Source organism: Sceloporus occidentalis, unplaced genomic scaffold, assembly GCF_023333645.1.
Source record: "Sceloporus occidentalis isolate IW3139 unplaced genomic scaffold, rSceOcc1.0.p SCAF_1, whole genome shotgun sequence".
Classification (NCBI taxonomy): domain Eukaryota; kingdom Metazoa; phylum Chordata; class Lepidosauria; order Squamata; family Phrynosomatidae; genus Sceloporus; species Sceloporus occidentalis.
The window spans coordinates 226,113,646-226,125,305 of NW_028316981.1; the positions used below are offsets into that span (position 1 = coordinate 226,113,646).

At 42.5% G+C, this 11,660-nt stretch overlaps 1 protein-coding gene across 1 annotated transcript in view; it reads right to left on the reverse strand.

The window, feature by feature from the left end:
* The window catches only part of LOC149323573 (endophilin-A1), a 127,515-nt gene extending 120,100 nt beyond the window's left edge, over positions 1-7,415 (reverse strand). The window contains exon 1 of the mRNA XM_089489402.1: positions 7,173-7,415. Coding sequence (XP_089345528.1) covers positions 7,173-7,217 — 45 coding nt within the window. The 5' untranslated portion in view covers positions 7,218-7,415. The remainder of the gene's footprint in view (positions 1-7,172) is intronic.
* Between the last annotated feature and the right edge of the window lie 4,245 nt (positions 7,416-11,660).

Consider the following 11,660-nt stretch of genomic DNA (forward strand, 5'->3'; position numbering starts at 1 on the left):
CCAACATCCAAAGCTCTTAGGCAATTGAGGTCTAGCACAAGACCTCTGGGGTTAGGGCAGGTGTAAGCTAGACCCAGCATTATACTATAGCTGCTTGGGAGTGGGAAGGAGTTGCCTCTAATAATTTGATCTCCTGGCTCCTTTGGTTTCTCAATGGGCCCCCAATTTGTGTTTTCAAACACCGATTTGATGCATGGATACTTTGCATTTGAAAAAATATGATGCTTAACTTTAAAATATAATGTGGTAGGGAACTTAAAGACTGACATAGAAGGCCAAGGAAAGAACTTGACAGCCAGGTCAAAAACCAGGCAAGAGATTTAGTCCAAAAATTCACAAAGAATGAGAAAATGGGCACAGCTCCTCTTTATAAATGATAAGGAAAGATAAATGGGAGCCGTGTGTGGGCGTCTTGTTAGATTATGCTAATTGGGCAGCAAAATAGGTTAAAGAGGTGAGGAGAGGGCAAGAGGTTGTGGATCTTATTTCCTCAACTCTGACCGTACGCATTTCCTGAAGGACAAGCTAGTTTAAATGCAAATCTCTGGGATGCCATATTTTATTTCAGGAGAGTTGTTTTATTTTTGGCACAGACTTTTCAGTTTTCTGAAATGCAATGGGTTTAGCTTGTTTATCCAGTCTTTTTTTTAAAAGATAGAAGTGATTAACACATTGTTTAAAAACTGAAACAAGAGCAAAAACCTCTGAAGTTATACTCATGGCTGCACAAGAGAAGGAGGGAAGTTGGAATTGGTTTAAAAGTCAGATGCATAAAATGTGACTTCACTAATAAGTTATATTCTAGGATTTCAGAATGCAAAATCACTTTTCATTGCAGGAAAACCGGTGTTTAATGATAGAGTCATCAGATATTTGCATTCATTTGAAAGTTTTAGAGATTCAGTCCTCCCATTCCACACACTCTGAGTATAAATTCAGCTTGGACTTCATTGTCATGGGATTTTTGTCACTGGTCAAACAAGAAGTGGAGGGACATGTCACCTGTTGTCATAGGAATATCACACTAATAGTCCCTGCTTCAAAATGAGCTTGCCCAAACTTTGAGATCTTTGGGGGGAGGGGGGCTTTCTCTTGGCCCTACCACCATCACAGGTACATTTGGTGAGGTTATGGGGGAGAGCATTCTTGGTAGCTGCTCCCAGACTGTGGAACTCTCCCCATGGGAGACCTGGGCATTCCCCTTGCTGTTCTCTTTCCACCGACAGGGAGAGACCTATTTATTTATTTAAGCATTATTTATGTATTCATTTATTTATGGATAAGTATAGCAGTTTGATACCTATGTAATTTTCATGGGTCCATGGAGTGAAGTGGTTCAGAGGAGGACAGCTCACCAAAGTACAAACCCCAGGATTCCATACAAAGGAGCCATGGCAGTTAAAGTGGTCTCAAATTGCTATAATTGTGCAGTGTGGATCTATGGTTGGACTTTGGTAACCACAGGGGATCTGTTATAGACCCTCCCCCCGATACCAAAAAAGGCAGGACCTCAAATCCCATTGTTTTTAATGGTGGTGTGACATGTGTGCACCTACTAGTGCAGTGGCGTTCATGTGCTGCCATTGGGGACAATGGGACATGTATGCTTAAATCCGCAGACAGCAAGCCTACAGATAAGGAAGCCCCAGTATATCCAAAAGTGATGTTGTTTTAATTTGGTAGTTTAATTTAAAAAACATTTTTAGTATTGGGTTTTAATTCATGGTGTGAGCTGCCTTGGGTCCCAATCTGGAGAAATAAACTCATAAACCTGCCTAGTGAAACCTGCAGGATACAAATATATAAATAAATAAAGTCAAAAGGCTGCCTTGTGAAGGATTTCCCCAACCCCTGAAAATACTACAGGCTTTCAAACATCTGCATGGTAACTACAGGAACATTTTCTCCTCTTAATTCTCAAACAAGCAGACCAGATAATTTAGTCACACGAAGGCTGCATCCACATTGCAGAAACAATCCAGTTTTATACCACCTTAGCTGCCATGGCTCAATGCTAGGGAATCCTGGTAACTATAATTTTGTGAGACATTTAGCTTTCTCTGTCAGAGTGCTCTGATGTCACAACAAATTACAATTCCCTTCATTCCATAGCATTGAGCCATGGTAGTTAAAGTGGTGTCAACCTGGATTATTTCTGCAGTGTGGATACAACTGTAGTCATGTTTTGTTGCATATTTCACAAGAAACCAGACCCACAAGATGGGCATTCTACAACATTGTCACCTGATGAGCTGTAAACAATGTCCCTGAATTTAGGATCCTCCAGTGTTTTTATTTATTTATTTATTTATTTATTTATTTATTTATTTATGGGATTTATGGCCTGCCTTTCTACCAAAATGGGATTCAAAGCAGCTTGTATAGGCATGTTTGTGGTTTGTTCTAACAAATCTGTTGTATTTGTACTGGCTGCACTTCAAATAAGAAGAGATGACAGCTACACAACACAAATGTTCTGCTTTTTTGGCTTTGGGTGTTTAGGTATTAAGGAATACCCTCGATTCTGAGCCCATAGACGTCCCTGCAGACATGAAGCATTTTTATGCTGCACAAAACATTCAACTTCTCATGGGATCAGAAGTTAAATCCCATGGGATCTGGAGTATTAAGGTACTCAGTGGAATTTTTCATTTGTTTGCATGAGAGTTAATCTAATCATTTTTGTTCTTGGCCAGCAACTGAATGGCAGAAACATGGCTTCCTTTCTCCTGAACAGATTCAAGCTTCAAGGGCTTTTGATATGGTGAAGAATGACAGGAAAAGATGCAGTTTGAAAAGTAAGGCAGCTATACATGTTTGTCATGGCTCTGATGGACCATACCAGGTTGATCTCAATGCTACTGGAAAATTGTTGCTATACATCCCACTTCCATAGGGAAGTATTTGTCAAAACTTAGCCACTTAAGTATATCTAAGAGCTTGTAGTTAATGTAATATTTTTTTGGAGATCAAATAAGAGAAGATGAAGGACGAACATTTGAAGGCACTACGCATCTGCAGAACTGCTCAGTCGGCCCAGAAGGTCTACATCCCAACCATATAAGATGATGCAGTGGTGCAAGGTTTGGAAACAGATTGTGCTGCCCTGCATCCTGAATGCAGATTTGCTGGGTGATATTTTAATGGCTTGATGCAATTGCGAAGGCACTTCCCAAGAAGAATTACATAATATGTAGCCTTTGTAGCGTGCAAAATAAAGAGAAATGCTTCTCTGTGATGTCATACATCTTAAGAATCATTTCCCCCCCCCCCTCCCTTTCCTCACATCTACACAGATACAATATCAGGCTTCTCAGGTTTACATCTACATAAGGATGATCAAATTATAATCCTTGGTTTGCAGCATAAGAGCACAATCTAATAGTGCCATGGTTGCTTCAGGCCTATACACACTTAACAGGGAGGAAGTCCTATTGAACTACTGGGATTTACTTCTGAGTAGACTAAATACAAAATTACTCTACATATTAGACTTTTTCAAACAGTGTGGCTACCGGGTTTATCATGCACACTACAGTCTGGTGGATACTCAAGATTACATTTTCAACTAACATCCCTTTCAAGCAAAAGCAATAAACAGAAGGTTCTTCTTGCTGTTTTGTGCCTTCAAGATGTGTCCAACTTAATAGCAAATCCAAAGAGAACCTATCATGAGGTTTTCTCAGCAAGATGTGTTCAGAGGAGGCTTCTTTTGAGGCTGAGAATGTGTGACTTGCCCAAGGTCACCCAGTGGATTTCATGGCCAAGCTGGGAATCGAACTCCATAGTTCAACGCTCAAACCACTATGCCATGTTGGCTCTCTATAGAGGGTTCTGTCCTCTCCCTATATTAAATCTTTGCCCCCTATAAATGCATGTTTATGAAACCAGGTTGACTATCCATCATGCAAAACTATGATAAAAAAACCCAACCAACCAACCAACCAACCTTCTTTAACTGAGTGTTTCCTACACTGCAGAAAGCATACAGTTTGGCACCACTTTAAGTGATGTAGCTCCATTCTATGAAACCCTGGGATTTCTAAAGCTCTTTTGCCTTCTCGGGCAAAGAGTGCTGATGTCTCCTCAAACTAGAAATCCCAGGATTCTGTAAGATGGAGCATTGGCAGAGCAACATGAAGCAACTCCAGTCCAAGGCAACTCCACACGGTGCTTTGGAAGGAGAATGTCAGCATAGCCTGGAAAGAAAGTTGAATCCATCTGCTAGCAGAGAAGAGAGCTGCTGAGGGAGGGAGGAATCAGAGAAGGAGAAACTGGGATGTGTAAAGAGGGAGGAAAGAGGACCTTGGTCTTGAAGTTGGGAGGGATTTCATCCTCAGGGACAAGGCAGGGAGGGAGCAGTTTGGGAGATGGCAGCCTCACCAGGGCAAGGTCACTACTGGGGGAGGAAGGCTGACCAGCCATCCTCCTTTTCCAGGACTACATTCCTACATTCCCACCTTCTCTCCAAGGGAATTCCAAAAGGTCCTCCATTTTGAGCAGGACTGAGAAGCACGAATTGACATTTCGGTGACTGTTTTGAGCTTTTCCTGGGTCACGGTTCTTGAATGTCCTCCATTTTGAGCAAGAAAAATTCAAGAAGCCTGAATTTCCATTTCTGGGAATGTGTTGGAGAGTTAGGTGGGTCATGTCCTCCATTTTTCCAAAATGTCCTCCTTTGTGCAGAGAACATATGGTCCTCCTGGGAGGAGGAGGACTCTTACATAATCTGAAGCCCAGCTGGACAAGCAGCAAAGAGTTAGGCAGCAGTCTGGAAAGAGTCCCATCCACCATACCACCCCTGCCCTGGCAGGTTGGGCCCTCTGCCTGTCTGAGGGATGATGGGCTTGCTTCCTCCTCTGGATCCCCCCCATCCCTCCAGGAATTGATCTAGCCCCAGCCTTGGTATGGAAGATCCACTTCCACCACTCCTCTCTGGGCAAAGGGGAGATCATGGGGCTCAGAGGGAGAGAGAGAGAGGAGAGAGTTATTGTTATATTACACTGTAGGTATTACTTTGTTAAAAGAAGGAGATTGCTGTGCTCAGAGAAGGAGAGTGTGCATTCTAGATATTATTTCGCCAACACATGGAGACCATTAGGCTCAGTGTGTCTGTGTTTGTGTCTGTATATTATAGATATACTTTTTAAGAAAACACAGATCATTGGGCTGTGTGTGTGTGTGTGTGTGTGATAGATATTGTTTTGCTAAAACATGGAGGTCATTAGGCTCAGTGTGTGTATCTCTGTGTTATAGATATCATTTTAATAAAAACACAGATGATTGGGCTGTGTGTGTGATAGATGTCATTATTTTAAATAGGGTGATTGCTGGGCTCAGTGTGTGTGTGTGTCCTTCTCCTTGCTCCCCTTTGCTGCCAGAGCACTGCAGTCTCTCTCTCTCTCTCTCTCTCTCTCTCTCTCTCTCTTGACCCTGCGGCACTTTCCCAGGGAGGGAGGGAGGGGGCGGTGTGGGGGGGACCCCTTTCCCTTCCAACCCCCAACTGGGGGCTTATAGGGACCCCCTCCCTGTGGCAAAAGACCCCCCTCCATACAGACCCCCTCACACCTCCAGCCTCCCTCTCTGTCAGACCAGAGCCAGTGAAGCCCCCCCCAAGAAAAAGAACTCCCCACAGCGCCCCCTGGAGGCTCCCTGAGCAAGGAAGGCCTCTGCAGAAAGGGAGCCAAGAAGGGACCAGAGAGAGACCCCCAGCTCTGGGCAGAGAAGGGCACAGGGACCCCAGGGCCTGCCCTCTATGCCAACCTTTGGCCCAAGAGGAGCCCCACAAAGGAAACACCCTCCCCTCAGTCCTCAGTAGCACTAAGGCAGCATGCATCCCACCCACCCCTCTCTCTCTCTATATATATATATATACACATACACAAATATACAGGTATAGTTTTTTTCAGCTACTCTTTTCCTCTCTCCACACACACACACACTCTACATTTTACTATATGCATATATATGTGTGTGTGCAATATATCTATATGTATATATATATTACATTATATTTTATTACACTATATATATGTGTGTGTGATATTTAAATTATAGTATATATTATATGTATTATATTATTATTTATGATTTATCTAAATATATCATCATAATCTAATTTATATAATTATAATTTATAATTATAAATGATAATATTACAACACTATACATTATCTTTATATTATATACATATACATATATGTCATACATATTTTACTATTACATATATAGTAAAATAGTAGCTGTATATATCTAGTGTCTCCAGCTATTTTACTATATATATATATATATATATATACACACTATATTTTACTCTGTGTGTGTGTGTGTATAGTAAAATAGTAGCTGAAAATATATATCTAGTATTTCCAGCTATTTTATTATATATACAATACTATATATATAAATATATATTTTACTATTTTATATATATATATATATATATATGCACACACACTATATATATATGCACACACACACATACACACATAGTGTGTGTGTGTATATATATATATATATATATAGTAAAATAGTAGCTGAAAATATACATCTAGTATTTCCAGCTATTTTATTATATAAACAATACTATATATATAAATATATATTTTACTATTATATATATATATATATGCACACACACACTATATATATATATATATATGCACACACACACATACACACATAGTGTGTGTATATATATATATATATATATATATATAGTAAAATAGTAGCTGAAAATATATATCTAGTATTTCCAGCTATTTTATTATATATACAATACTATATTTTACTATAGATAGATGATAGATAGATAGATAGATAGATAGATAGATAGATAGACAGACAGTAGCTGACAGGTTAGATCCAGTGTGGCTGGATCCTGTGCTGCAGGTGCCCTGCATGGGGGGATGGGGGGGGGTGTCCTCCCTTTGGTCCTCTTGAGTTAGGCGGGAGGGGAGGGCCCTCCGGGGGGGGCTTTGCTTTGGGCCCGTCCTCCTTTCCCTCCCCCCCCCCCCGGAAGGTGCTCCCTTTGGAGAGGACCAGGGGCCTTGGGAGCAGGGCTGAGCCTCTTGCCTGGCCCTAGTGCCTGGGGGGCTGGGGGCTTGGGTCTGGGCAGGGGCTCCCCTTGGCTTCCCAGCCCCTGTGCCTCCCTCCCTCGCTGGCCTGCCTACCTGGGTAGCCTTGTGGAACTGCTTCTTCAGCCCCGCCACCGACATCGTGCAGGATGCAGAGGAGGATGCAGCAGAGGATGGAGGCAGCTGGGGATGCTCCCCCAAAGGCAAGGCAAGGCAAGGCAAGGCGAGCCCGCCGAGCCTTCTGCTGCTGCCTGAGCCGGGATCGGACGCTGGGATGCTCCGGTGCGGACAGCCCTGACGTCAAAGGCCGGGAAAGAAGGCGGATCCTCCCAAGCAACGCCTCCCTCCATCCCTCCTTCTCTCCATCCCTCCTTCTTCCCTGCCTGCCTCCTCCTCCTCCTCCGCCCTCCTGGCGCAGAGAAGGGGGAAGATGAGGACACCATTGCTTTCAAGATTGCAGGGTTTTTACAAACATTATTTGGGGTGGCTCTGCTGTCTCAAAAGGCAGCCCAAAGGTCCCTACACCCACCATTGGAGGCTTTTAAGAAAACCGCACAAATACATTATAAGAAGCAATGCCATGGATGCCCAACTTTGCTCAAGACAGGAGGAGGAGGAGGAGGAGGAGGAAGGGCAGCGCCATCCCTGGCAGCGCTTTGGGGCCAAAGAGGTGGGCTCCCCATCTGAGCCAAGGCTGCAGGCAAGGGATGAAAAGGAGAAGAAGACTAGGGATGGGGGGGGGGATCCAAAGACATAGCCCTGTTAGTCTCAAAACTCAGTATGTAGAGACCTTGTAGCATCTTTGAGGCTAACTGAAAGAGAGAAGTGGGCAGCAAGAGCTTTCCTAGGCTTCAGTCTCCTTCCTCAGATGCATTTAATGGAGTGGAAGCCAGGGACAGACATATATACATGCCACTGGTATGTGAGAAGGTCGATTCACGTTCAAAATCCTTTGTGTGTGGAAATGAAGGAGCAAGTCCAGTTCCACCAATGGCCAACAGTGAACACAGAGATTGGGAGCTTGCCAATGTGGATGGAAATGGCAAGGCAAGACCAGCTTGGCAATGGAAACTAGCCTGTAGGCAAAGAGAATAGGTAACTATGGCCTGTTTCAGACTGCCAAAATAAAGCTGCTTCGGGTCTCTTTGGAGGTATGCTATTTAAATGACACATGGGTCCTAAGAGTCCGGAGGTCGCGCCAAAGCCACACTCCATTCCTAAGCACCGGAGTGCAGCTTTGGTGCAGCTTCCGGATTCTTAGGATGCATGCGTCATTTAAACAGCATACCTCCAAAGAGAACCGAAGCAGCTTTATTTTGGCAGTCTGTAACAGGCCTAAGTCTCTGTTCACTCAGGACCATCATTGAAACTGGACTTGCTCCTTCATTTCGATGCACAAAGGATTTTGGATTTGAATTGACCTTTATTGTGTTGGGCAGAAATGCTCAAAGGGAAGAAAGTTCATAGTGCATGGGCCTTTCTTAAAGGTTAGATACCGAAGGCACAGCTGCAGACAATTCCAAAGGAGAAGGAAGGGGAAATGTGTCTAAAGAAACCAGGAGGATGTACAAAGAAACTTCAGATGTGCTGAAATTTAAGAAGGGACGTATAAGAAATAGAAGAAGGGGAGAATCACTAAAAAAAGAATGCAAACAAATAGCCAGTACTAGTAGGGCAAATATCAGAAAAGCTCAGAAAGAGCTCAGGCTCATTGGAAGGATTAAAAATTATACTTAAAAAAGGAGGGTGTGTTGCGCTATGTTTGAGGAAGAACAAGAAAATAACATGTTTTTGTGAATGTCTTTAAAGTTACTGCATTGACTGCAATAAAGAGAAGCAAATTTTAAGCTCAAAATTTCACATGCATGTGCACACATGCTGCAAAAATTACTATAGAGAGAAAAGTCTGGTAGTTCTGGAGAGAAAATCCATTTCTCTTTTGTTCAAGTGTAGCCTCTAAAGATTAACCTTCCAAAAGGTAGTTTGTAATTATGTGTATATTTATAGTTTTAATCTTCAGGTGCAGCAGATCCTTGACAACTCAACAGTCCAAGAGGGCATCTCTTTATTAGGAGTTAATGCAGAATGTAATTGGAAATGTAAGTATGCTCTTGTTACAGGCAAAATGTATCGAACCACTTTCTCTTGTTTTAAGAAGAAACAGGAATCTATTCCTAAAGCTGTCCATACAGCTCTTATTTGAAGTCTCAGCATCACTCTGTGGAAGAAAATGGCTTTGTGGATGGGGCTGGTTGGACTGGAGCACTCCTTTTAAGAAAGACTTTTGTCTTTTGTTATCAGCCTATGTGTGTTATCAGTCTAATAGTAAATTCAGTGGATTGTGTGACAACAGAACCAGAGCTAAGAACAAAGCCTCTGAGAAATCAGAGGGAAATAATCAGTGTGTTCCAATGAATAGCAAGAAATGCACAGATATTAAAAAGTTTTACGAGCACGACAGAAATGACTTAAGTGGCCTCTAGGAGCCATAAAATGTTTAATGTGTATTGTAAAATAAAAATAGGGAAACGTGTGTGAAAGATAACTACGCTGGTTGAACCTCTTACAAGGCTATGTGTGTGTATCCCCCACTGCACAGCTATCTTTGAAATTACTTTGGACTTTTTCACACAGTGGCCTATGTGCTTCCAATCAGAAAATAGTTAAAGAGTTGGCATCCCAAAAAAGCAAGCAACTTCGCTAATGCTTATCACACACAGAGCACAACAACAGGTTAAAAGCACATTACTTAGGCAAGAAAGTGGGTTGAAAGCGAATTTGGGTTTCAGATAGATGAGGACAAATCCCATTGCTAGCTTGGAAATAACTTTTTTGCGCATGCTCCAAACTGTCATTTCCACAGGTGCACACACAGACATGCTCCAGAGAGGGAAAGGAAACCGGGGAGGAAAATCCTCTTTGCCCGAGAAGCTACTTCAGAGGAAGGAAGGCTAAGGTCTCCCTTTGCAATTTGCTTAAAAGTATGATGTGGAATTCTAGAGGTGGGACAGGTTGATTTAAAAACAAAGAGTGAACATACATTCTCCTGAGAGACAGAGCTCCCGCTGAGGCCTAATAAATCATGGTACATGGCTTCAAGTTCTTTAATGACATTTTACTTTCCATACATTTCCTGTACACCTTTTTCTCAGCACACCTTTAAACCAGAGCTGGGGAAACCTGTAGTCCTCCAGACATTGTTAGGCTCCAGTTCCCATCAGCCTTTTCCAGTACAGACAATAATGAAGAGTAATGAGAAGTGACATTACCATCATTCCTCACCATCCCTGTCTTTGTCCTCAATGGTCTGGGACTAGAGTATCTGAGGAAATGCCTGATCCCATATCATAGCATCCCATCCCATAGCCTGATCCAATAGTCACCTTGGGCTCTATGCCTGGAGAAAGGTGGGATATTGGATAATCAAATAGCTTCTTCTCTGGGAATTCTACTTAGCTCCTGGGAGCCATGCTGCCATTTGGTTGGTGGGCACAAGAAGGAGTACCTTTCCTTATGTGGCACTCAGTTTATGGAACAATCCCATTTGCTCCCCCTTTTAACACTCATAAGCTAATACAGTAGTTAACATGGAGTTATTTCCAGAAGCATCTGTTTTCCTGTACCGCTATGTATTGTTTTCTGTACTTTTTAATTATTTTGCAGATTATCTTGTTCTGTTTTGTTACTGTGTCTGCTTTGGAGAGCGAGAAAGCAAATCACACCTACCCACACATCTCTTCATCTAGATACATAATGTCTGTATGTACAGGAAATAAATATGCAAACACCCACACATCTAATGCACATCTTGATTTCACTGCCTCCATGTGTATTTACTGGTTTATTAAGTATTCCTTATGGGGCAAAAGAAACGTACTTGACATAGAGCTTTCAAATGGCACAGAAAACACTTAAACAGAAGTGTTTTCAAACTCTTACCAAAAAAACACACGAAGTCCTTATATAAATATGTTCAAGACCCTGTTAAGACAGCATTGTGCTTGCAGTAACAGCCAACACCCTCCCCCCGCAAAGCTCATAGTTAGAACATGAAAATGTAACTTGGTATGAATGATGTGGGAGCTTTTCCAATGATTGCTCCTCTGCTGTAGAAGTCTTTTTAAAGAGAGGCTAGGCAAAAACATATCCTTGACTGCAGTGCCAAATGTTTCACAGCTTAGCCCTAGGCTTGAAAACAGGCTGTAGAACTGAATCCTGCCTCTTAAAAGCTGTCAGCCAGTGTGGTCAAACTAAAGCTCCTGTTCAGAGGGCCCTTCATATTGCATAATTTTAGTGCTATGGTTCCATTGTAATGCCCAGCCATACATCCTACAGAATTCAGAGGTTTCTAGTTGGGTGAGGGCTCTCTCTGGCATAGAATTGTAAATGCCCCTCCCTAGAAAGCAAATCCCTAGATTCCACAGGATGGAACCAGAGAAGTTAAAATAGCTGCTCTCATTTGGTGTCAAAAGGCCCTAGAAGCAGTGTGCCTATGAAAGCCATGTGCCAAGAGAACTGGGGGCAGGGGGAGACTGATTTTGCTGTGGCCTGCTTATGACTTTCTAGAGGCATGTGACTGTTAGG